This window comes from Xiphophorus hellerii, chromosome 21 (genome assembly GCF_003331165.1).
Source record: "Xiphophorus hellerii strain 12219 chromosome 21, Xiphophorus_hellerii-4.1, whole genome shotgun sequence".
In the NCBI taxonomy this organism is placed as follows: domain Eukaryota; kingdom Metazoa; phylum Chordata; class Actinopteri; order Cyprinodontiformes; family Poeciliidae; genus Xiphophorus; species Xiphophorus hellerii.
The window spans coordinates 16671768-16698636 of NC_045692.1; the positions used below are offsets into that span (position 1 = coordinate 16671768).

Genomic DNA, 26869 nt, shown 5'->3' on the forward strand with positions numbered 1-26869 from the left:
GGTGGCCTGAACTCAAAAAATTTGGCTTGCAGGTATAGTAAGATTAGTAGGTATGAACATCATGCAAAGTGCATAAATAATAATCACCTTGTATAAGTTCATCAAGCTGTTTATTTCAGATGAAAAATTGGGCTGACAACCCAACAGATATAAAGACAAATACAGACACATCAAAAATATGTTTTAAATATGAAGACACGAACGAGAGCTTTGAAAAGTGTACAAGAAAACAAGAAATCTCTAAACTGTTAGGCTGAATATTATAAATGTAAAGACCGGAGAGTTTTTCATATAAATTCTCCACGTGTTGATGCAGTTAAAATCTGAAGAACATGACAAGATGTTAGAAAACACGCCACACAATTTCATCATTTTTAATTTGTGTTAGATGAGAAATGCAGAAGAGCATTCAAGGTCTTCACTGAAGAGTCATACATAACCCTTTGGGGAAAAAAAAAGAAAAACTGTCAGGCTCCATAAAAAGTCAAATATTAACAATTACTTTTAAACCATTTTTCTAGTCCTTCACAGAAACCCTGATTAAATAGAAAAAAAAACTCACCTCTGGGTTTCTCTGCTGTCCACAGAACAGCCTGCATGTTTATGAAGATGCTGCTGGACAGACACAGCAGCTCTCTTTATGCCGCCTTTGGAGTGCCCAGCTAATGAGCAACAAAGCAGATTAATTTTCAATAAACAGTAACAGCAAATGTTAATGTGAACGTTTGAGGCATGAAAACTTACTGTCTTTAATGACCGCCAAGACGTGCAGCACTGCCGCCAGCTCAGAGAGACTGTCAAGGGCGTTCGACTCCAAAGATGACGAGACCTCTGCCAAAAATGACCTAAAGAAGGGATTTATAAAGAGAAAAAAAATCTATAAAACATCTTTCAAATTTGACTAAATCAGCAGCATTCAGTGTGTATACCTTGTGATAGAGGGGGATTTGAGGATGACAGACAGCAGTAAGCTGGACAAAGGAGGCATTTCATCAACAGACTGTGGGATGACAACCTCTTCAGGATGGGTAAGCTTCAAATAAACAAACACAAACCAATTAATACGTCTTTCACTAAGGTTAGGGTTCCATCAACTAAAGTTGATGAAAGCAGGTAACTTCCATCCTTTTGACTGGCTCTGTTCTGTGCCATTTTTTACCTTCTGAAGCAAATGCCTCTTCTCCACGATGATGGCCGCAAACACGGTGGACTGCACCCCGCTAAGAAGCGCCGCGTCCCACGTCTGTGCCACCTGGAGGAAGTCCGTCAGGCCAGGAACGGCTGACTGACACAGCTGAAATGGACCAGAGAGTTTCATGATGTTAAAAACCAGAACCGGGGTCAGGAACTTATTGCACATTGCTTGTCTTGCTACTTAATGTAAAAGTATTTATACCTGGTGATCCATTTTATAACGTTATAATGCCCAACTTAAATGGCTCTTATGTGACAATATGTCACAAGGTTTGTTTTTTTTTTTTACACATATTAACATTCAAATATATAGTCAGACCTCTGTACTTTGAAGCCTCTAAATGAAATCCAGGGAAACTAATTGTATTAAGTCCTTTAGCTAGAAAAAGAGTCTAAGTGTGTGTAATTTAACTTCAGTATAAATCTTGCTGTTCTATGAAGACCTCACAGGTTTGTTGGAGAACATCAGCGAACAAACAGGATCATGAAGATCATCAGAATAGTCTGGGAGGAAATTTAATGCAGAGTTAGGTTATGAAACGATAGCCAAAGCTTTGGACATCTCAAAGCACGGTTTAATCAGTTATCTAAAATGAACTGACAGTCCAGGTAAAGTGAGGATTCATCAGAGAAGCAGGCAAGAGGCTGAAGGTGACTCTGAGGGAGCTACAGAGATCTTCTGCTAAGGTGGAAAAATTGTTGACAGGAAAACTGTTGTGCACTCCACAAATCAGGGCTTTGTGGAAAGTAACAAGAAGAACATCAATGTAGAAACAAACCAATTAGAAGCACAGTTTAGAGTTTGTTGGGAACACAGCTTTGGTCAGATGAGATCAACAATTTTTTATTATTAACCTACATCCATAATGCAGCGTGTTGCAAAAACCAAACACTTTATATAACCCTGAAAACACTGGGAGGGAGTGTAGCAGGATAAAATTCATTCTCTAAATGGAGACCATTGGTAAAAACCAACGAACCCAAACTTATCAGATTTCTATTTGAAATGGATACATTTTTGCACTACTTCATATTTTGTGTAAATACTTTTGCAATCCACTGAAACAGAAAACAGTATTATTTGAATGACAATTTAAAAAAACAAACAAAAAAAAACACTCCTTACAAGTTGTCCCTCTTCTGGTTCTTTCCTCAAGCAACGTGCCAACAACTCTATGATCTTTTGGAAAATGTTGGCCACCACACCCAAAATGACCAAGTTGGACTCCTGATCCTGGTTGTTATCATCAGGTACAACGCTGTTTCCCACCTCCTTTAGAATCGGCAGCACTGCTGGGATACACGTGTAGCCTGCCTCTGAAAACATAAACGCTGCCGTTACTTCCCTGTAAGATGTTCAAGAGTAAATGAGCTAAACCTCAGGGAAACAGCCTCCTTCTTGTCTGTTTTAGCAAATTGCAACATCTCCTTCACATATCATGATATTCTCACCTGAGAGGAGGATGAGTGAGCACAGCTGGAGGATTTGGCCTTTGAACATCTCGTCCCCCAAATGGACGAGGAAAATGTCACGGCACACCTTCAGGAAACTCTGATCAAAAAACATCTGCTGTTACTTTAAAGATCTGACGAAACAGTGGGATTGATAGGAGAAATGGGAAAACAACCCGTTTCAGTAGTGAGAGCAGAAGGAGGGATGCATACAACAGTGTGTGTGGACTGGAGCAGAAAAATCAATGAGGATTCTAAATTTACTGAGCAGCGCTCCGAGTCCCAGATGGAGGAGGAACACAAGCTAAACGGAACCAAACATCCAGGATAACAAGGTAACAGCAGGCTTCCTTTTGATCCGGGTTATGAGCCGGAGTGGATGTAAGCGAAATAAATTTGGAAGGAGGAGCTGAAGTCAGGGAATTCAACTCATTTTTATGTCCAAATTCTAGTCTTTTCCAGACTTCTCAGCCTATTTTTGACCCAGTTTAAAAGTAGAAAAGATGGATTGATCAACGTTTGGATGGAGAACAGGATGAATGAATGAATTAAAGGAAAACAAACAAATTGACACAAATCGAAGGAGAAACTGATAGACTTTGAAACGGATGGACAAACCAATTAATGATCAAACCAAACGCCATATGGGTTTTGCACCCATACATACATGAATAAATCTCAAAACACATTTTGTTCCACACTATTTTCCCTCTCATTCTTTTTCAAACTGCATATTAAACCCTGCATAATGTCAGATTTGACTTCTAAAATGCTTTAGTGATCATATAAATAGACTCCAGATTCCAGCTTGATGCACATTCACGTCACATTTAGCTCCTCCAAGAGAAAATAGAAAATCTGTATCATGTTCGATGTAGGGGGAAAAAAAACATCAGAGTTCTTCAAAATGTCAAATACCAGGAACGAAAAGGCATTACTTTAAAGATAACAGCTCCGTCTGTCTGAGAATACAAGATTATTTAGTCATCAATCATGCAAATACAAATTCAGTTTTAAAATGAAAATGGAAGAAGATCGCATTACTTCTTGGGTTAATTTTAATATGTGCCTAATGAGAATCATTCTCCATTCTATAATTATTAAGGTCAGCTGAGGTTTAATAACTACAGAGTCCTAATGAAACCAAATCTCACACAGCAAATAAGCTGAAGTTCTGGAGCTGTGTGTTTCAAAAAGAGATAACAGTGAAGTTCACCTCGGTTATCTGTGTGGCGAGCTTCCGCGACTTCTCCGAGACCTCGCCGTCCTCGCTCCTGGTGAGGAAGGGCAGGACCCTCTCCGCGACCCACGCCGCCACACGCTCCATGGAGACCAGGTAGTCCCGACCTGCTGTCGACTGGCAGTCAGACAAAAACACTTCCTGTTTTTATTTTAGCTTCTCGTCAAGCTGAAGACAGAAGGAGCAGGCTCATCGCCAGCAATAAATTGGCTTAAAAAAATAAATAAATAAAAATCTGTCATCTGGAGAGATGTCTGGAAGCTGTTCAGGGTAATAGCTCAGGAGAGGAAATTATCTACGGTGTTGATGTTTAAAGACATAACGAGCACGACTTTCATCTTCATTTTGAATATTATGAATATTTTCAGGGAGCTGAAAACAAAATACTTCTTAAGGAAGAAAAAATAAATCTAAGAAGAAATGCAGGTGTGAAGAAGTATTCTGGGGCAATTTCTACATAACCAGGACTCCAGAAATCATTGTTTCAAACAAATGCACATAAATGTGATTTACTCAGATGGGTCATCACTTTGCTGAGGCCTGGAAGACACAAACAGCCACAATCAGATGAAAGGAAACTGTTTAGGATGTTGAGGAACAACCCGGGAAGAATCAAACATTGAGCCTGCTTTCAACTGGACACTGTTGGAAAACTAAAGAGGCCAAATTCCCCCAGGAGGAAAATGATTGGCCATTTAGCAGACTGAAAACAATAACGAAGAAGCATGTTTGCATTTGTCAGAGTGAAGCTTTCAAAACAAAGAAGAAAAACAATGTACTCAATGTCAAGCATATTGGTGGCAGCATCATGCTGTGGAGCTGTATGTACACATAAACTGCTGTTTCTTTTCCAGAAGAACAAATTTTAACATTTACAGGTTTATTTTTATGCATTCATGAAATCCATGAAACAGAGAAAAGCTTCTTCCACTTTGCTTCAGCAAACTACAACTAGCTATAAAAAGGAGCATTCATGTCAACAAAACATATGAGCAGGCGGACAACAGATGCTAATCAAGAGAGAGACTTGCGTGATGTTGGAGATGAGCTCCGAGGCGACCGTGATAAACGAAGGCTTTCAGCGCCGTCTCCACTTGGGGTCTTTTTGGGTCTTCTGTGGAGGATCTGAGGTGAGTGTAGAGAACCGACTGCCAAGACAATACAGAGAAACATGTTACTTGTTAGAGGAAGGCTGTAATGGATTCACTGTTATGTGTTTCAACCTTTCTGTTTAATAAAATACCTTCCAGTTCCCTAAAAGCATGTGCAGCTCCTTCAGGGGCCCCTCACCCAGAGCTAGGACTTTCTCCCGTGTGGAAGTGTGGCTGAAAAGGTATTCCAGAAACGCCAGAGCCAGGTCTGGTTTGGTCTCCACTGTCTCCTGGATTCGCACCTTTCTGCTTTTAGCGACCTTGTCCTAGAGTTGGGAGCAGGCAACATTTTACACATTTCTTCTGGCAAAATTCAGTACTTTTAAGGCGGTCTTCAAACTTTTTGTCTACACTTTTTCAGACGGCATAGAGAATGCAGCCTTGACCACTGACCCCTTGCTTGGGAACGGCCTCGCCCAGCCAATCAGAGACCAGTTCAAGGACGTCGGCCACCTGACCCCATCTGCAGATGCAGTCCAGCAGCTGGCTAAACTGAGCTGGAGCAGATCCTGACTCCATCCTCTTCAGTCTGGACAGCACGCCACAGCTGGGACATTTCAATACAAGACAGTCAAGTTAGACTGTTTTACATCAAGATACAATCAAGTGCAATCAGCATTATAGCCCACCTAAATGTTGGAGCTGCAGCTGGAGGCATAAAAGAGGCCAGCTGGATTAGAGGTACAGTGCAGCTCTCATCCTAAAAAAAACAGTAATAAAAACCCATTTACGCTGTTGTTTAGAGAAATGTTAAAATAATAACGGACTGCAGCTATTTTACCTTAAAAGCCTGGAAATACTTGGCCATGACATTTCCAAACTTGGCAACTGTGTACTTGTGCGCCTCTTCATTTTGCTTCAGCGCTTTCTCAACACTTCTCCACAGGATGACCACGACTTCCAGCAAACTGGACACAACGGACAAATCCTGTCCCAACACCAGCGGTCCGCCCTGCTGAGAGCAACAAACACGTTTATTGACACAGAGTTCAGTGTTACTTTAGATCTTGCTGGCGACAGGACATCAAGTTTAAATTGGTTCTGCATCGACTGCAAGAGTCTTCATAACCACTTTTTCACATTTTATCCCATTACAGCCACAAACTTCAATGCATTTTAGTCCATTGCTCATAATTACACAGTCTAAGGATTCTCCCTCCTGAGCTGTAGACAGGTTATTACACCAAATTTAATTCAAGGATATCAGAATGAATGGGGATGAATGCTATGTAACATGTTCTTCTCACGTATGCACTTCTTATTAGTTCAATAGAGTCTATAAATGTTTCCGTCTTACTGTACTGTTCTCCTTGTTGTTGTCGTTAGTCTCCGTCACGTCAAAGTCAACCTGGATGAAGTTGTTCAGAGTGCGACGAATAGCCAGAATCAGTTTTACTGGAATATTAAAAAACAAACAAAAAAACAGCAACTAAATTATTCAGTACTACAGCCCGTCATGTGATCTCATAAAAACAAACTTTTGTTCCTCACTGATGTTAGTGGCAGCTGTGTGTTTGTGAGCAAACTGGTAGAACTTCCTGGCAGCCATGGGGTTCATCTGGATGAGGGTGATGCACCTGCAGCACCACTCCTTCTCCGGCTCGTTGACGGGGAAGAAGGACTTGAAGAGCAGGTCCACGATTCGCTTGGAGACAAAAAGCGAGTCGATGGCGAGGCGGGCCAGCAGGTGGTCCATGCTGCAGACATCCCAGAACTGGAAGGAGACAGAAAGAGGAGAGGGTGAGGAGAAAAGCCTCCACTTGCTTAATCAGTGGAGCTTGATTAAATTAGAAATGACTTTGTGATAGAAGATGTATTTCAGAAATAATAGTAATGGATTGACTACCATTACTTTCTTTCTTACTAAAGCCCTGAAGGGAATCAGTTTCTAAATCTGCATTAAAAAAAAGTCATAACTTTGGGATTTATCAATATTTATTTTAAAATATAAAAATAATCTAAAACCTTTTTTATTTATGTAAGCAGCTTTTGGGGGTCTACCATAAGAAGCCAATAACACAAAAGAAATCTGAAGTTTTTAAAATATTTTTAAGTATTTTTTTTTAGCCAGCCTGAAGGTTAGTGTTAATTCATGTTTGTTTTTTTTAAATCAGTTTTATTCTTCACTGTTTGTTTTTGTAATACCACTTTTGACCACAAGAAACACTGAATCAAATCATTGCTGACTAATTATTAGATTCAGCCTCACATCACTGCAACTTTTGAGCACTTTTTGTCGAGTCTTCCAGACCTGAATACCAGAATGAAGATGCAACTATATTTTTTTTCTCCAAACAAACCGCACCTTGGCTGCACGAACTGCTTTAACCTTGATGAGCAGGTCGAGAAACGACGTGCGAACTTTCTCAGAGTTGTCGTGGAGACTGTACTTGACAGTGGGCAGCAGCTTTTCCAGCAGTGGATGGCTCTGTGGGTTGTCCAGGACAATATTCAGGCACTGCGGGAAAAAAAGGAAACACAAAAATCCATAAGCATCATAAACAAAAATTACTTTTCATTACATTCATTAAAGATTGTGGTTGTTGACCTGTGCCTAGCTGACTGTGGGTAAGATGTCACTTTGACCAATTGTAAAGAGGTGAAAAAAATATTTTTCACTTTTCTATTTGCTTTTATAAGTTAAAAATATGAATTACAAATAAATCCCCCATTTTTTCTGAAATACTGATACAAATTGGGTTTTTGTGCTTTTTGTATAATATCTAAAATGTTGGTAAATAAAGGTTTTTCACTGATATGGGATATTTTGGGATACGTCAAATAAATTGAGGTTGTAGATTCTTTTAATAAAACAAACAAAAAAAGATTAAAGTAAAAGAAAATCTAGTTAACAAATCAAATATCAGTCACATAAGCAAAGACATTGATTTTCTAATTTAGGCTTGTGAGACCCTGAACGCCATGAATACCTGTATGTATTTGGGGAAAAAAAGTCCTCAAAATGTAATTTCCAGGATTTTTCTGTTATAGATTGACTTAAGATGAACTAAGGCCATGCATTCTACCTTAAAGACTGAGCAGCGGACATCAGGAGAGCTGCTGTCAGTGGCCAGCTCCATTACCAGCTTCTTCAGGAAATCTGTGATGATCGTCGGAGGAAGGAGCTCCCAGCATTTTGCCAGGATCTTACATACCCCCAGCGTGGCACTGGAGCGCACGATGGGGTGAGGGTCATGTAGGAGTGCCTGTGGAAGACAGATATTTAGATTTGTGTGAAAATTTGCTCGCCCCCTGGAGTGATCGTTTTCCACTGAAGCAATAAAACAAGGCTGGAAATCTCAGCGTTCCCTCATTTTTCATATGTGGACGTCATACTTTTCTTCTCTCAACACCAGTGTTCACAGTTCTCTGGCATTTTAAATCATTCTTAAAAGAATAAAGAGTTCTGTTGTTTTCCTCAAGAAAATATTTCTGCATTTGTCAGGCTTCATATATGAAATTTGTAAAAATCATAAAAAGTAATGCAAAAATATTAAGGATGAAAGAACTGATTAGGGCATAAAAACTGAACTCCATCCTGATTTCTTAAAATAATCCCCACCATTGCCGAGTCCAGCTGCTTTTGAATGTTCATGTCCACATTTTCGTTGCTTAGATCCGGGTCATGGACTGGGAAGGCCTCGGTGAAAAGCAAAGTGGCGTTTGCTCGCACCTCGAAGTTAGGAACCTGAAGGCGTCAAGCAAACATTAACTCTAGAACAGCATGTAAGCACAGTGTGAATGATCCCAGAAACTAATTGTGTGTGTGTTGCCTACACTGAGAGACTTCCAGAGAATCGGCTTGTAGAGGTTGTATAGCATCTTGTCCACACTGGGGCATTCTTTCCTCGAGTGAATATAGCTCACGATCTACATGAAATAAGGAAAAAGGAACTGTCAGCACACGCTGAAAACAAAACAGGACACTACTCTTCATTTTACCACAAGGAAACTTCAAACTTTTCACATTTCACTTGGATTTTATGTTGTAAACCTTTAAAAATAGGACATGATTGGGAAGTAGGAGGTAAAAGATAATTAAAGCATAATTTGAAAAGCATCCCCACAGCAAGATGTCCCTCCCCCAACATGTTTCACAATGGGTATGTTATGTTTAGAGTGTAGTTTTCCATTACAAGCAGTGTTTTTGCAAAAAGGCCTCACTAATTATTTGTCTTCTGTAGGCCAAAGGATTTTAGTATCATATTAAAGGGGTCTAAGCAGAAATCCACGTAATTTTTCAGATTTTTTGTACTTATTTGTAAATCCTAACTCTACTGTTGTGATATTGCAAAATGTGAACAAGCTGTAATGAGGCAGACCTGTCTAACTTTGCTGTGAACCGGTGCTGTTCTTTGAAGCAAAATGGCATTCTGCATAAAATCCTGAATGCATGTACTCTCAATCGTCTCCAGGAAGTCGCCGCTAGCCTTCTTCCAGGCTCTGAAGTAGATCTCCGCAATATGAGTAGCTAGGTTCCTGAGAATAAAGCAAAACTATTAATTAAACTCCCTTATATATACTGACTGGAGTCACTGAGTATAAAGAGCACTTCTTACTTGTGACAAAACTCCAGCTGGTTTTTAATGGTGCCGTGGATAAGCCAGATAAAATCAACGTTCCAGCTGAAAAGGAACACCAGGAATCGCTTTCCCTGCGACAGTAAACACACCGTCAAGCTGACAGCTCAAGGACAAAGTCGCAACTGCGATAACGACTGCCTCCACTCACATCATCGTTTCTAATGTGAGTAGGATGGTGAAAGCACTGAAGCAGCAAGTCGATTATCTGCTTGTTGTTTTCTGATGTGTACTCCAGACTCTTAAGAACGTTGTGAAGGCTCCACACTCTTTGGATCTCAGCAGCCTGACAAAGAGATCAGAGATGAGAATATTAGGTCTTCAGTCCTGAATTTTTCAGAGGTTGTGCTTGCGGCTCTCTCTCCTCCTGCCTGTCAGAATGATCTTACTCTCAGCCAGAAAACGTCTCTCCTGTTTCTAAAAATACTGGACATCCTGGGAGAATACACTGACCGGTTTCTTTAAGATGAAGCTCTTCTGGAGGGAGATGAGGAAAGCGGTGCGCCCAAACTTTTCCTTCTCCAGTAGTTCCTTCTTCCACCAGGTTTCAAACAGCGTCTGTATGTGGAGCTGCAGCGGCGCCTCGGACACGGGGAGGGACACCAAAACATCTGATGGAGAAAAAAAAAAAAAAAACAGCTACAATCACAGAGAGGGCACACCCTGGACAAGTCGCCAGTCTGTTGCAGGGCAACACAGAGACAGAGAGGACAAACAACCAAACAATTCACCTAGGGAGAATTTAGAGAGACCAATTAACCTAACAGTCATGTTTTTGGACTGTGGGAGGAAGCCGGAGTACCTGGAGAGAACCCACGCATGTACAGGAGAACATGAAACTCCATGCAGAAAGAAAGAGGCCTGGAATCGAACCCAGGACCTTCTTGCTGCAAGGCAACAGCTCTACCAACTGCGGCACTGTGCAGCCCAGTACAATTACCATTAAATCTGTCAAATCACAGAACAACATAATTCTCACCATGAAGTCTGTGGGCGATATCTAAAAGTGCGCTGTACGTGTCTCCATCCTGTAAAACCTTTAGAGACACAGCAGCCACCAGGGTCACACCGTCCACCACCGCCATGATATGCTTCTGAAAAAGAGAGGTTTTTATAGGATCATCAAGAGAAGAAATCATGTAACATAGATTTCAAAACCATCAGAAAACAAGACATTGAAGGTACTTTGAGTAGCACTTGATTAATGTCGTCCAGCTGAACAGGAAGTGACTGATAAACTCACAGGATCAGGAGCTGACTCCTGCTGCATGGCGTCCTCCTCCCAGCGATCTGGAGGTAAATCCATCAGAATCTCCCGGAGGAGCAAGTCCAGCTGACTCCAGAGAGCCTCCCTCTGCTCTCTGGGCATCTCCTGCACCACCTCTTCAACATCGAAGGGCTCAGTTTTGTCCTTCTGCTCAGAAAAAAATAAATAAAGAAGATTCAGGGTTTTACATTTCCTGAAACAAACCAAGGATGCAGGTTGGGTCACCATGTTTTTATCATTTGCATGTCATTAACTTTTGCTGCAATTTTGTTAAAGATTTGTTTGCATCTCTGGCACTGAAACTGGATGAAATCAGAGGTAAATATATCAAAACCTGAAGGGTAAGCATTAGCCTTTGTTATTTTCATTCAATAATTAAAAAATAAATATACCTATGTAATGTAAAAAGTCCTTAACTGGACTGGGTTATGCCTTTTTACAGGCCTGTGGAATGATAGTGACATTGTTTAACATAACTATTAATATTTAAAGCAGCTGCAGTTACTTTTGCACCCAAGCATTATTTTCATGATGACTCAAATAATGTTTTTGTGCAATACTTTCACGTTTTCAAAGACTCCCACATTCAAAAAGCATTGCTGACATACTCAAGTCCCTACATTTTTCTCTAAAAGAAACCCTTTTATTCATGTTGTCAACTTACGCTCATCACATTCAAAATTTATTACTAAAGACTTGTGATGTTATCTACATGTTTCAGATCTTTCACAGTTTTGACACACCTAAATAAGACGATGGTAACATTTTGGGGAAATAATTCAAGCATTTGGATCAATCCTACTGGAGAAGGGACACGTCTATAACATCTAGAATAAATAAAAACATGTTGAAACCCGTATATCAAATCCCTTGAGGGTTTTGATATACGGCGTGTGTTAAGACAATGCATAACCCGAAAATTAAGATACTGATGTCTACGTCTATAGTTCGCCGGAATAAAATACAGAAAACAGAGTTTGCCACTTACATGAAGCTGAATAAAGCGAAGAAAGTCCTCCACCTTTTCCTTAGAGGTAGCCTCTAAAAATATCTCTCGCTTGGACATTATTCCGGGTTATCCAAGCGATACGAAGTTACCTGAATATTTGAAAGAAGTGAGAACACTGACTTCTTCATAAGTAGGTAGAGTAACTGCCAAACCAAAACAACTATGGCCGACTGTTAGTCGACCACATTTAACACTACGTTGGTTAAATTTAACTCCTCTCTGGTTACCAGATAGTTCCGAGCTAGCTAATGAATAATTAATCTGACGTAGAGTTAGCTCAGTTGTTTGTTACCTTTTTGTTTATGTTGTTGTAACCTGGAACCGGGAAGAAAATGACAGCTGACAATAATTGCATTTAACCCGCGCAAATTTGGATAGACTGTTTACGTCCTGACGTCAAGCGTTTGTTTTTGACGTAGGAGTTGTTACATTTCTCAACCACTTGAGGGCGACAAACTACCACATAAATATTTTCTCCACAGCAACTCAACTTTGAGATACTTCTCTACACAGATGCTTTAAAATAAAATAAAAATATTAACGTCTGTAAAACCAATAAGGAGGTCTGACTGTAACATATACACATAAGAACCTAATTGTGTTCAGAAAGACCAAATCCCAGAAGTTGAATTTGATAATGGAGTTGTAAAAATGAATTTTCCTCATAACACAGAAACACTTATAAGGTTTATCCATCACAATACATTATGGCAATTTGGCAGAATTGGATAAAATGTTTAAGATCTTGAAAAATCAAAATCTTGTCTTCAAAGTTTCAAAACATTTAGATCTGTGACTCATGTTTTTAAACATTTTTATTGGACTGTTTGTTAGAAAAGTTTTCAGCAGGACAGTCATTTAAAACAAGGCAAAATCAACACAGAAATGGTTCACTGGGGGCAAAATGAACCTTCTTTCACAGCTCACTCCGACTGCAATCCTATATAAAACCTGCAAGGTGAGCTGAAGAAAAAAGAGCATAAAACCTGTTCAACTTATCTAAAGAGGTTGTGCAAACCCAATCAAACAAAAACATTGCTGTTGTTTTAATACAAGTAATATAGTATTTATTACAATAATAAAAAATAAACAGACTTTTCCAAAAGAACATATTTATTTATTCAAAGCCAGTAGGCATCAGGTAATTTGAAAATGTTAATATTTTAGGAGAAAAAAAACTCACATCGCAGGTTTTTAAGGCACAAGATAGATCAGAAGAAATGTGTTGAAAAGTTGCAACAAACAGTTAAAATTGCAAGGCAAAACATTTACAAGCACATAGCCAAAGATGCATCGTCTCAACATGTTGCAGCAACCTGATCAGAAAAAGTTATCTTCCTTTGTTTACATTACTCACATTTGGTTTGAAACTCTTCAAACCCTTATTCAAGTTTCCTCTTTTATATACCTATGTAGTTTGCAGCACTTGTTCATAGCCCTAAATGCCACTTTCTTCAGCATCTCAGATAAAATTCAAAATCACAAATATTGTACAAATCTCCAAAAATAAATACAATTTGCATACATGCATCACATGTATTTTTTTTAACAGGCATAAAGAACAATAGGACATAAACAATCAATAACACTGCATAACAAAAAATAAAAACAAAACTAAACTAAATAAAAGAAAAGGAGTGCTACTTATGAGGCCAATGCGTGGGATTGTATCTGTTCCTTTGGTTCATTTTCACAAACAGCAAAACAGATTTTGTCTCATTTTTGCATAAATGTCACATAAATTTCTAGGAATTTGGACATATTTCGACAAAACGTCCATTAAGGAAACATAATTCCATGAAAAAGTCTGCAAATTATTATTTTTATTATATAAATATGCACAATGTTGATATTTACATAAAACTCGGCAAACAAAAACAAGACAGTTTGCATTTTTTACTACTTTATAGTATGTCTTTAGCCGTTTTTCTCAAAAAAGAAAATCTCTTAGATGCCCAAATTCTTTTAAATTTCATGAAAAACATAAACAGTCTGAAAAACAAAATAACTGTTTTAGAGTACAGAAAGGTTTCACTGTGTGATGAGGGATTCCTGACTTCTTCTCAATTCTTGAGATGATGAACCATCTTCCGTTAAATTATACCTGCAGAACAAAATATTGAAGAGCTAAAATGATAAGATTTTCTTTAAATCAGTGAATAAAAGTAAAGAATAAGAATTCAGATGAAAAGGTTTGATTACCACTGAGTGAATCCTTTTGATATATCGTCTCCACTTAAATCTACCAGCACCTGCAAATTTGGACAAGAAATTTATTGTATTTATAACAAAAAACATGTAGGTACAGAAATAAACATTGAATGAGTAAATCAATACATGAATTAATTAATAACATTTGATCTGTCTTTTGAGATAATGTTTTTCCATCATATTTCTATACTTATGTCATTTCGTCTTTCACAGAAATAACTTGCCTTAAAAATGTTTTCTCAGCTGTCTAGTCATGTTTTTAAATGTAGATTTTGTTCTTATTTCAGTTTTTTTTTTTTTTAAATATATTGAGAGATTAAATCGTGTTTTTTATTTAGTTGTTCTTCTGATATTGGTCGATTTGGTGTTTGTTTTTGTTGTTGTAGTCCCAGTTTTGTGCATTGTTTGCATTGTTCACTACATTTGGGCACAAAAGAAAAAAAATAAAGAAATGTATGTTTTTCTTAATCTGAAAACGTCTTTATTTATTAATATTATCACAAATGTAATAAAAAAAACTGGTTCATAGAAAAGAGACCAAGGACATCAATCGCAATATTTCATATACAAACAAATTGCACAAATAAATGAGTTCTTTGAACGCCTTGCATGACTAAATTGACTTTCTTTTGTAATTTACTCGGTTTCTCAAAAGTATTATTTTAATATTTCCCGATGTTAAAGTTCTTTCGTCATTTATGGGCTAGTAGTGTCCCAGATTTATCCTGGGTTATGCTGTTACAATTTTAGTTTTGTTTTTGTTAAGTTTGGACAAAAAGAAAGACTTCAAAGTAATTTAATCTGTCTTAAATCTTAAAATAATTTTAATTTAAAATTATTCTGACACTTAAAAGAGCCTAAAAAAGCAACCAATAACAATTGTGTTTTGTCTTCATTTTGTGTATTTCTATAATCCAACATATGTGATGCTTAGAAAACCTTCACAGACATAGACATACTGTACTGTACTTAAAAACACCTGTCAGTGTTACTGTTACCTTTCCCAAAAGGCCTTTGTGTTTGGACAGGATGCTCCTTCCATTCTTTACCGCTACATCCAGAGTTCTCCTGTGCAGCTCCACCGTGGAAACATTGAACTCAAACCTACAGACACAAGTTCATACATTTAATATCAACATTATAAAGACTCAAATCAAAATCTGTAGATCATTTAGCAACATCTAAAGTCCACCTGAAAAGCGAACCTGTAATCTAAACTGGTAGATTACTGTACACTAAATTTACATTACATTTGAGATTGTTTGAAGAAGGTCGTAAACTAAAAGTCCATATTTTTCTATGAATATGAATGCTACAAGCAATGAGGAAGAAGTGATTATATCCGATTTACTTCATCTGAAGCTTTAACTTCTAAAACAACTTCAAATATATCAATATTGCACTAAGCGCATCAATTTTCTGTGGAGACACATGGATTTCCTGCAAAAACATATTATTGCCACTAAGTTTTCACCTATAAGATCTCATTCTCCTGTATCTGTTTGCCTCATGGTTTCTCTTGTGGTGCATCACTTCAGACATAAAGCTGTATCTGGACCAGAGTTACGAAAATGATTTATATAAATAAAATAAACTAAAGGTCTGGGTGTGGAAAATATAGGTGGGTCATTGTTTTAATTAGATTTAATAGCTGTGTGGCACAAAAGTTGACAGGAGAGTGCTAAACCTACGTTTGATCATAAACCGGGTTAAGAGACTTCTTCATCGTGCTCGTCTTCCGCCTTCCCGACCGGCTCTTGTCAGGCAGCAAGTACAGCCGTATGAAGGGATCTGAGCCATCTTTGGTGAAGGCTATCAGGTTTCTGCGGAAACATTGAACAAAACTATGTCATGCTCATGCTGCTTGGCTTTGGGGCTTCATTTATTCATAAAGTAATCTGAATAATAAGCTATTAAGTATGCTAAATAATAACTTAAGCCATGCTTGGCTACAAGAACAGGTTTAAAACTCACTGGCAAGAGTGCACCACCACAACAAGTTTGTTCCTCTGGGAGCTGTGCCGAACAGTGAGCTGGATCTTACCCAGCGGGTACTGACTGGAGGCCGAGCCACTATAAACACACCATAGTCAGTCAGGATCACTTTCAGACATAGAATGTGTCCATAAAATAAGGACAGAAGGGTCACAGAACACGTAGGGTTAAGGAAATCCATTGGTCCTTGTGTCTTACTTCTGCAGCTGATGAAGTCTTTGCTGAAGCTCCAGGGTGGCGATGGGCAGAGAGATGTCTGACGCCAGGCTGGGGGTGGACTCCTTGTGAGGCAGGTACTTCTGGGAACTAGACATACTGGTGCTCAGGTTGGGTGTGCTGCGGCGAGGGCTGGCGGAGTACGGCTCGCCGTCGGGGTCCTGGAGGGTGAGAGTGGAGGCGCGTACTGGCTTTGAAGGTGTGGCAGAAAGCAGCTGGGACTCTGAAGCGGACTGACTCAATGAGGGGGCCGGGGCTGTATGGGGAACACTGGACTTCCTGACCTGGACCGCAGAGGGCAGGTCTGAAGAGAACTGCTTCTCCAGTGAAAGTATCTGAGGAGACAGAAAATCAATAGCAGGCTTAAAGTACCGTAAAAGATTTAGTGCAATTTCAATAGAGTAAGTGAAAGTTTGAGGAAACCAGGATCAGAGAAAAGTATTGTGTTTCAGTCTAAAATGAGGTAGTTTAAAACTAAAAGCTGTACTTACAATAACAACTTTATTCTTGATTTCTTCTACACTACTTGGGCTTCAATTGAAAAAGTCTAATTTAAAGTACATCCGTTAATGTGGATGCATTTTTCTTTTTAATCTGATTAGTGGTGGCTCAGAACAAGTTAATGAACTTAAGTTTCAACCAAAGGAAGGACAATTCAATTTAATGCCCAGTGATCCAAGGCAGTAACTGACTACTAACTGAAATACCTGCATCAGTAATGGATGTGAAAAACTATTTACTTCCAGAGAGATTTTCTTCTGTTTTTGCTTTTTGTTATCACTCTTTAAATGTTTAGACTGTCAAACAAGATTCTAATATCAGTCAAAGATAACCTGAGTGAATTGAAAATTCAGCTTTTGTGTTAGGATTTTATTTAGTTGGAAAATGTCAAAGCATTATCTTATCTTAAACAACTTATCTTACAATTAAGCGTTGTTGGGGTAACAACAATGGGTCTTTTACTTCACTGTGAAGGCATTTTTATCCACTTTGATTTGCATAAAAGTTTTAATTTACCAAAGGACACTTTTCAATCACTAATCGCATGCTTTAGATCATACCACAACACCTAGAGGACATTCACACCTTCCTTGTGTTTTGTTTTTTTCATTTGAGCTATCTGCACTAACGCATTAATCCAAGGTTATGGTCTGAAACAGAGAGAAAGACATTCTCAATCAGGATTTTTTTGGTAGAGAAGAACACACACTATAAAAATGTTCCACTATTGTCAAAAGTCTTGAGAATCCCAAAGATATTTTTGGCAAAGGAGGACATTTGAATTCTTTAAAACACTCCTTTGGATACCATTTTTGCCCAGTTTCTTCTTTATTGTTGAGTCATGAGCACTGACATTAACCGAAGTAAGAGAGGCTGCAGTGCCTTATGGGTATTTTTGTGACCTCCTGTATGAATCATTGATACACTGGCAAATGTTCTTGAAATTCTTTGGACCGGGGCATGTTGTGTAGTCTTTTGAGATCTCTTAGTCTACTTCCTAGTGTCAGACAAGTTCTACTTAAAAATGTGTTACTACAAATGATTCTGTCATGTAATAAGCTATGGAGAACCCAAATGCAGAGGATAGACAGGATAAAAGCGTTATTTTTAATGAACTGAACAGACATAAAATCAGCTTGAGGAGTATATATACTGGGGTCTTCATTATTGGATGCAACAGAGATGAGTAAATGAGCAGATAGAAAACAGGTGCAAAAGAGCAGGACACTGAAGAACTGAGCTAAAAGTAACACTAGTAATCAGGAACACAGAAATAAAATGAAACATCAGAGGGAACAATATAATGGAAAAAATTCAACTAAACTCAAAGTCTAACATATTGAGAAAGATTTATAACTTTATGTCAGGAAGGAATTGCTTTGGCACAAAGGAACTGATTAAGAAAGCTTAATGAAGGAAATAATTAAAAAACACTTTCTACTCAGCTAGTCCTTGCCTGTAGTTAAAATGTGTGATGGCCTTTAACATTTATGTATAATCAAAATCAGTAAAGGGTGATGAATGTTTTTCTACCACACGTTAAACACTGCATGGAAGTTAAGAGTGTGGTACATCACCAGACCTGCATTTATCACAATAATGAGTCAAAGTCTACTAGAACACTCACACAAATATAAATATAAGTAAATGTCACTACAAACAGCTGCATTGATTTTTACGAAGGCAAAACAGATCATTCATGACAAGTCTTAAAATAGTTGTGTATTATTCCGGTGTCTGAAAAATTTTGATGAAACAAAGAAGAAGAAGGTGAAAGGTTAGAAACAAACTAGCTGAGAGCAGAAACATTTTGCATCATCAATACAAATAATCTCACATAATTTGTTTTGCTGATTGGCTTTTTCTAAACATCTGTTGTGGGTGACATCAACTGTAAATGACTCAGACACACAGACAGAACCTGAGTAAAGTCTGTTCTCACCCTTAAAGTCATCTTTAGTTTGATGGTGGAGCTGGGCCCAGAGTTCTTCAGAGGAAAGCACTGAGCCAGCGTCATGTCCTCCTCCGACAGCAGGTCACTCAAAGGCACTCGTAAGATACCCAGTGTGCATTTATGCTTATCATCCTTTATCTGCAATTAAAAAAAAACTTATAACCTTCTCTTCATGGAGTATATTTTCTCTATTTTTTTTTTGGTGTGGCTTTACCTCCACTTCAAGCTCCTGCCTTGTCGGATTGTGAACAAGGAAAGAGAAGGAATCCTCCCACAGAGGCTCCCTGGTCTTGTAACGGACCTTGATGGAGAAACATAAGATGCATGTCAATGAACTGGAATATCAAAAAGTTTGTTTTTTTTAGTAACTGACTTCTAAAAATTAAACTCATAGATTCAGTATACACGCTGATTTATTTAAATATTTGATTTCTATTTATACTGAAGATTATGACATGCAACTTCATGCAAACCCAAAATGTATCTTCTTAGAAAATTAGAATATCACAAAAGACCAACAACAATCATGAGAGCCAACATAGACACATTCCTGTGGTTAGTCCCCTCCTGAAAAAAAACCTGGACATAAAGGACATTGAAACATTATACCAGTGAACTCTGTTCTGTGTGCACCTTTTTTTCCTTCCATTCAACTTTCTCTTTATATGTTGTCAAATAGCACTCTGTGAGCAGGCTTCCTTTGCAATGCCTATTTATGGCAGTGGCTCTTTAAAAATAATCAACTCAGCACTCTTCCCCATCTGTAAGTCAAATTTGCAATCTTTTGGGGATTAACAGAATAATCTAACCAAGCATATTAGCAGAAAGTTGAGTGAAAGGAAAACCTGTGGCAAAAATTGTGCATCAGCAGCACTGATATCTGGTCTGATGTAATACATTTTTTAGGGAAATTGAATATATAACTGTAATGAGTCTTTTTCTTAGTTCATGAGCTATACTTCATTAATAGAGCTGCTGAAATGAATTAACATTTTGACAATACTCCAAACACATTAAAAACTGCAAGCAACATATTATGTAATTTGGAGGTTTCACTGAAATACCAAACATCACAAATATATTAATGTCATTACGGTAACACAGTTAACTGTGTCATAATATGAAGCTTTTTCTCTTATTCAACCAGCCCTTTAAGTGTTTAATGCCTTCATTATTCTTGCTCAGGTAGCTAATGAACTTTAATTTGGGAAAGGCTTTAATTCAATTATTGAGGAGCTGTGAGTGTTTCAGCTCTTGAATTCTTCTGGCTGACATTTATATTGAATAAATGATGTATAACACAGAAATATAGCACAGAGCAGGAAGGGTGACAAATGATCTTCCTCCTCTAAGCCAAACAAGTAACATTTGCCAGAGTGAGTTGCCAATAAATCAGTCATCAGTTCAAATGAAGATGTGAGACTGAAAGTAAACAAAGAACTGAAAGGAAAACAATAAAAGATGGAGAAATTCAAGCAAGTATTTCTAATACCCACCTTACTCTCAAGGGTTTTGTGCCCAACTGTGAAGTGGACATAAGGGCTGGGTTCACTGCTGTTCTTCTTGGCTGACTATTGGACAATCAGAGAAAGAGAGAGGTGTTAGGTAACCACCAACAGTGTGAAACACAATTCAGTGACAGACAGCACAATCACACTACATGTTAGAGGACACGATCAGCACACCACACACCATGAAGAGAAGAAAAGATTATTAGACTGGTAAGGGTGCAGGCAGACAGGATGCCAAGAGGCTGCAGTGCTTTGTCTTGTCTACAGGTTAAATTTAGCATGATGAGTTTAAATAGCTGGGAATTAATCAGTATTCCTCAAGGAAGGATCGTGCCCCTATTATTAAAGACCCAAATGATTTGAAAAGAGAGAAAAGGTCTTCCAATTCTCACCAGCATATGATTAGGCCTCTTGTTGCATGCTCATTAACACAACCATTTACTATGCAGGGTTATACAAAATATACAAAAGAAAAACAGCAGACCTAATGCAAGATCTGTTACTGTACTTTCTCTAAAAGACAAAAGATTAAATATCTCAGGTTTTTTCCCACCATTAAAGTGTGACTTATTTTCCTGCCTAAATTAGTTAAGACTTTGTTTATTAATATATAAAAAAACAAATAATATAACAACCTAAAGTGGGGCTGCAGTTATGTATAGATGTCTGTGTACAAACAGACATCTTTGAAGATTGGTATCTCTTTATTTATAGGCTTTTTGCACATTTTTAGCAGGGAAGCCAATAATTATGGAAGGCACAGTGTGCACAGCTCCAGTCAGAGGCTTTATCAAGGGCACAAACTTCATTTGAACAGTGAGCATGTACTGATTTATTTGAATCATTGTGTTTGCAGGATGTAGGGCTGTACAGTAAAACAAAACGTACAAATTATAATGCAAGAAAATGCAAACAAATGATGGCATTTGTTTGCATTTGCATTTGTTTGTATATTTAAATTGTTCATTTTAAGTATCTTTCATTTGTCTGCATCTATTTTGGAAGGCTTCAAAGCAGTGAACATTTCACCCCAACAGGGTTTTTATGTATTTGCACCAGGTTTCTGCTATTCTTAGATCAAGACGAAATCATTCAAATGGCCCCCAGGCTGCATATTAAACACCCCGGATTAGGTACTTTTACCCAGTTTTAGAGCTGAAAAATTAACTCTTATTCCTCTCATGAACATAGAACAGCATTAGTCCGTATTTGACCCAGGGTCAGGATTCCATATGTTATATGTTTTCTTGTTTTTTCTTAATTTCAAAATGAGTTTCAGAGTATTTGTTACACAAAGTAGTCAGCCATAGTTTTATTGGAAGATCTGAACACTCATTCTTAAAGCTGACAAACTCTGGAGAAATGTTAATGTCAAGCCAGAATATGGGTGCAAGGTTTTTTTACCTACTGAACTACCACCAAAGAAAGGTCAAGGGAGTGCCACTGTATGAGGAACAATTGCATGCTGTATGAAATTCCTAAGAAGAAACAGTGAAACACTAACTGGAAATGTGCGACAGTTGACTTCTAAGTAAGGGAAATGCATAACGTTTTGTTACAGTCTAGCTGCTTCTGGAAGCGCAGAGCATGACAATCATAGCTGTGTGAGCAGGTCAACAGGGCTGTTTCTAAATCCAACTACAGCTGTCAAACCTTTTTTCTTTTTACCTGCCCTGTCAGAATTTAGGTGGTACACATTCCAAAGAAAGTTGGAATCACTACATTGGAAAACTACAAAAAGTCATCCAACAGGCATAACAATATTGTCCTGGATCCTGAACCACAAATTCCAACATTATCATGTTCCTGATTAGCAAATAGTGCCCGTATGTTGCTCTGAAGCTGGCTGGTTCTGCAGGGTTTTGTTTTTTTTTGTAAAATGAAAGTCATAGTTCAAGTCAACGGCAAAGCAAGAGAGATACTCAGACAAGCAGAGAAGTAATAATCACATTAGTGAGTTTTTGTGTCATATAAACCATCTGCATGCAAGCTGGCGGTTAGGGAATGAAAACCCTTATTCAACATTCATGTCATTGTCATGCACAGTTTCACTTTGACACCTCGATAACCATCACAATCACTCAACAGAGGGTGACACAGCTGTGGCCCCGCATTGCAGTGTAGGGGTGTGATCTTGACATGCAGACCATTCCTCCCACATTACCTTCAGGGCCTTAAAGACCGAGACTTGCTTCAACCCGTCATGGGTGATATCTGACAGGTTGCTCTTTAAGCCACAAGGAGATTTGAGGGAGAAAAATCACACTCGTGGTTAGTTGGAATGAGTCAGCATGGTCATGGGGAACAAAAAGACCCCCAAAAATTACAGGTGGATCTGAATAAATTAGAATATCAATGCATTGCATAAATGTATTACAAACAGAATGATATATTTCAAGTGTATCTATGTCTTATTTTGATGATTATGGTTTACAACTAATGAAAGTTTTGAAAATTAAAAAAAAATACATTAGATCAATAAGAAAAGGATTTTAAAAACACAAATAATTGTTATCATCCACGACGGATATGCGACAAAAGAGCAGTACTCAACATCCTAGCTATTCACAAAGTTGCATCCAAGCACTTGTTCCTTCCACTCAATTTTCCATGGAAAGTTTAGTGGAATCTTCACTGGAGATAGGCACCAGCACCCGTCCCGACCTCACTTGGGACAAAGGTGTTAAAAGATGGACGGATGGATGGAAGCTTAGTGGAAGAAAAAACTCCAGCCTTGAAACAACTGTAAAACAATAGTTTGGTGGAGTTTGGAGAATGTAATTCACAGACATTGATATAAACCACAACAGATCAATGCTAAAAAAGCTTGGCTTTTTATAGAGTGTTGTTTCCAAGCACATTAACGGAAAGTTGAATGGAAGGAAAATGTCTTCAAAGGACTGTGAAGCAAAGACCACTCATGAATTTGGGGGATAATTACAAAGCCTGACTACTGGGGAAGACAGATTGTCCAGATGACCGTCATCTATACTCTCCATCCGAGTTTGGCTCAGATATAAAGCAGCCGACTCTCTTCAGTGCTTTGAAATCCACCGCATGAACATAACCAGAACTACACCTACACAGTACATGAGTATACTTTTCAGTTGCATTAGAAATCATTTTCATTTTTCCTATCTACTGCTCTAAGTATGTGAGAAATAATTTCCATTAGATGTAAGCCATAATCATTCAAATTAACAGAAAAAAGCACTTTAGAAAAAATCCCACTCAATTGTGTGCACTCAATGTATGTAAAATACAAGTTTTTCTCACTGAACTGAATAAATGAAAATGTACTTTTTGAAAATACTGATTAATTGAGATGCATCTTTGTGTTAAAATTGCACGTGATATGCATGCATAATACAGTTTAGCAATAGAGACCAGGATGTATGGGGCTGGTCTTTATGACATTGCTGACAATCTGACAATAACATCGTAATAAAAGCATTACCCACAGAAAAGACCAGGTGGAACTAATTTAAGACCCTGTATGACTACATCACACGCTGCAGGTTTTCTGTACCTGAGCATGAATCTCCACATGAGCACTGACAGATCATTAGAAACTCTGGCAGCAGTGTTAGTGCTGAAGTTATCTCACTCCAGCCTTGAACTGAGCACTATGTGGCACAATAATACCATATTGTAACAAAGAAGCAACTAGGGGCTGTTTGGATGGCTCACTCCTGTGGTTTCAAAAAGTCTTTTTCATGTTAATGGTTATTGGATTTTTTTACACAAAAAAGCATGCAGCTAACACATGCTCTAACAGAAAACCTCGAACGAGCTCGTTATGGTTCAATCCATGTCATCACACGGTGCTAATGCTAAGATTACAAAGATGCAGAAGCATCGGTGGACTCACAAAATTTGCACTACACTCAGAAGTATCGCTCTCACAAAAGATTAAGCCAGAAGCTCTTCTCTCACTCAAGTTTCCACAGCCTAAGCTGCCTGTGAAGACACCCTTGGGTGGAGACACAGGAGAATAAAGAGGAAACAGAAAGATAGTTCAAATCGATTCTGTATTTCTGTATACACATTTATGTAAAATCATTTGGCTAAGAAAATGAAGGACTAATTGTGGGTTGTTCTGTTCATTTGCTGAAGAAAATCTCAAGAGAGATTTTGAAAACTAAAAGTTTATTCATCCAAGGCTCTCCTTTAACAATAGCGACCGCAAATGTTTTTATTAGATCGAGTCCTTGAGCGGCAAGCACTAAATACAGACATTTCTACACCCAAATTGTGTTTGCAATGCCTTGCAAAACTATTCACACTTCTTGAATGTCTTTTCACATTTTGTCAGTCTCAAACTTTAACTTATTTTTAATTAAATTGTATAAGATAAGTAAATAAAAAGTGACATTATTGTCAGTAAGGAAAATACTTCATGGTTTCACATTTTTCACAAATACAAATCTGAAAGGTGTGCAGTACAGTGCATTGCTTTTGGGCCCCATTCACTACAAATTCAAAAATTCATTAGTAAAGTAGCAGAATTTTGAAAACCATAATTTCCCTCTACATAACGCTTATATTGTGACATTTCAGTTGATCCTATGCATAGAATCCAAATGACAACATTTAATTTGAGGTTGTAATATAATCAAATGTGAAAACATTCACAAAGGCTGAATACTATTGCAAGAAAACTGTACATAGAAATGCCTGGAGTATCTACAGCACAGATTTTACTGTATCAAAACGTCTTTGACAGCAAACTACAATAAAAATCTGTCACTGTCAAAACATAGAAATGGTAATTAAAAATAACCTGCATTTCTGCTGCATTCAGATTAACAGTATATTTGCACCTTATGTTTTTTTCAGATTTAAACCGACACAATGATAATACTTATTTGTAGGTCTGACGTTATTTCATCTAAAAGCACAGTTATAGACTAGAAGGTGAACTTGTCATGGGCTCTGACATGACTTAGATCTACTTTGTTGTATAAAAGCTGATGGGTAAAATAATGAAGTTCTATGCAATAACACAATTTAATTTTGAGAAATTATGGTAACCTTACATTTCAAGCTTTGCTTAACCTTTAATCCATGATTGGTGTAAAAACTGTGATTAGGTTCTTAAGTTTCACCCCTAAATCAGAATGTGCAAATGTCAGAGTGTGAATCTAATTTTTAATAACTCAACAAACAGATGAAGTCACAGTAAATAAATATTTTGACAAAACAAGGGTGTCATTGTGTAACATTAGCAAACAAACCAGTAATTCATATTTTAACAAGCGTTACACCCGCATTTATGCAAATTTTGATTCAGTGTTGGTAAATGAAGCGTATATGCTTCAGATGGAAAATATGAAGCCTGCTAAACAGGAAAGCAATAGCACAAACTATTCATCTAGAGCTGTTTATTCACCAGCATATAAATAAGGAGATTTTAGTGACTTACTGGCAAATTCTTCGCCGAGTCCAGAAAGACCACTAATAGTGCTGACGAGAGTCCATCTTTTGCTGGGCTTCTATCTGCGCGCACACATCTTAAAACCTGTGGATACAGGAATATGCATCAACATGCCATAATTACATTCAGTAAAAAAATAACAATACTTAGTGTTACCTGGTCCAGCTTCTCTGGGGTGGAGAATAGAGACAGCCATTCCAATTTTAAGTGGAGTTTCCCTGTAGGTGTTTCTTCCAGTTCAAACCACTAAACAATAACCAAAAAGAATAATCAGAATGAATATTTTGGTCTTTTTTCTGTCACACACAAAGCAAAACGTTCATTTTATTATGTCTGGCCCTCTTCCCAGAATAACAGGTTAAATATTTTCTGAGCTGCTTTTATTTTCCTTTTCAGTAAATGAAACAAAACAGAAAACTCACAGGTTTTTTGTTTGTAGCTAAACAAACACATAGTTTGAACAAATGTTTATGTTTACTTTCGTTAAAATTAGCTACACATATATCTGCACTTTAATGACATAGTAAATGGTGTGTTCATAGGAGAAAATAGACCAGGGAATCATAATTTTGCAGTTGTAGAAAAACCAGGAGTATTCCTTTGTCATTATACCCAGAGGTTACTCTACCTACTGTAAGGATTACAAGTAAAAAAAACAACATATTTCTCAGCACATGTGCATTCAAACATCAAAGGGACATGTCTAAATGTAGATATTGTATAGTATCCTGTTATGTGATTGATTAAGCTAAAAGGATAAAAAACTCCAAAAGTGAAACTATGCAGTTTATTATGGTATGTATCACTGTGTTTTCTGTTTTTCACATGGCTGCCATACCTGATTTTAAGATTGGCTTTTGTTATGACAAAACTTTGTTTTATTTCAATCAAGCAATCAATCAGTTTTATCTATAAAGCACCCTGCATGTTGAAGGCAGCTTGCTGGAAACACGAAATAAAGGGTATTTCTGAACTGGGTTTGAACCGTCCAGGGTCACAGTCTGCAGGTGCAAATACCAGAGTTGTGAAGTAAACTGAAACTGGTGAGATCCTCCCTTTTCCTCCCCTCCTTGTAAAAGGGCTGGTGGATATTAAAAGCAATGTACTTTCATCTTTTCTTCACTTCCCTGGACTAGCCAGGGGAATTATTG

General features: G+C 37.8%; 2 protein-coding genes across 8 annotated transcripts in view; both read right to left on the reverse strand.

Annotated features, from left to right (window-relative positions):
* Positions 1–93: 93 nt before the first annotated feature.
* ncapg2 (non-SMC condensin II complex, subunit G2) lies at positions 94–12281 on the reverse strand. Of its 3 annotated transcripts, none has more exons than XM_032552149.1 (27): positions 12186–12281; positions 11873–11982; positions 10861–11031; positions 10597–10711; positions 10071–10228; positions 9769–9903; positions 9597–9691; positions 9360–9516; positions 8815–8907; positions 8600–8725; positions 8064–8243; positions 7343–7495; positions 6529–6751; positions 6335–6432; positions 5819–5989; positions 5667–5737; positions 5431–5584; positions 5130–5303; positions 4918–5034; positions 3863–4003; positions 2647–2746; positions 2321–2511; positions 1160–1294; positions 930–1033; positions 745–845; positions 563–662; positions 94–441 (listed from the first exon to the last, which is right to left on the reverse strand). In XM_032552149.1, the coding sequence occupies exons 2-27, from the start codon at positions 11948–11950 to the stop codon at positions 375–377; spliced, it is 3408 nt and encodes a 1135-aa protein (XP_032408040.1). In that variant the 5' UTR covers positions 11951–11982; positions 12186–12281; the 3' UTR covers positions 94–374. The 3 variants fall into 3 exon arrangements, with proteins under 3 accessions (XP_032408040.1, XP_032408038.1, XP_032408039.1); XM_032552147.1 differs by having other exon boundaries at positions 5819–5992; XM_032552148.1 differs by having other exon boundaries at positions 5819–5992; positions 11873–12008; positions 12186–12280.
* Positions 12282–12690: 409 nt separating this feature from the next.
* The window catches only part of esyt2b (extended synaptotagmin-like protein 2b), a 38420-nt gene continuing 24241 nt past the window's right edge, over positions 12691–26869 (reverse strand). For 2 of the 5 annotated variants that reach the window (XM_032551593.1, XM_032551597.1), the window contains 12 exons: positions 25875–25964; positions 25707–25802; positions 24153–24254; positions 20267–20341; positions 18985–19071; positions 18759–18908; positions 16298–16650; positions 16079–16177; positions 15796–15927; positions 15103–15208; positions 14096–14145; positions 12691–13997 (listed from right to left, as the gene is read on the reverse strand). In XM_032551593.1, coding sequence (XP_032407484.1) covers positions 13925–13997; positions 14096–14145; positions 15103–15208; positions 15796–15927; positions 16079–16177; positions 16298–16650; positions 18759–18908; positions 18985–19071; positions 20267–20341; positions 24153–24254; positions 25707–25802; positions 25875–25964 — 1413 coding nt within the window. In that variant the 3' untranslated portion in view covers positions 12691–13924. Of the gene's footprint in view, positions 13998–14095; positions 14146–15102; positions 15209–15795; positions 15928–16078; positions 16178–16297; positions 16651–18758; positions 18909–18984; positions 19072–20266; positions 20342–22445; positions 22509–24152; positions 24255–25706; positions 25803–25874; positions 25965–26869 lie in introns of all 5 variants that reach the window. The other 3 variants (XM_032551596.1, XM_032551594.1, XM_032551595.1) reach the window with 3 other exon arrangements.

Bases quoted from the DNA above. Each gene is read 5' to 3' on its own strand.
- ncapg2 (XM_032552147.1), bottom strand. From the start codon at position 11,950: ATGTCCAAGCGAGAGATATTTTTAGAGGCTACCTCTAAGGAAAAGGTG. The intron at 6,752-7,342 runs GTGCGGTTTGTT...GTCTCCTTCCAG, and splicing joins AAGCAGTTCGTGCAGCCAAG to TTCTGGGATGTCTGCAGCAT. The intron at 663-744 runs GTAAGTTTTCAT...GTTGCTCATTAG, and splicing joins CTTGGCGGTCATTAAAGACA to CTGGGCACTCCAAAGGCGGC.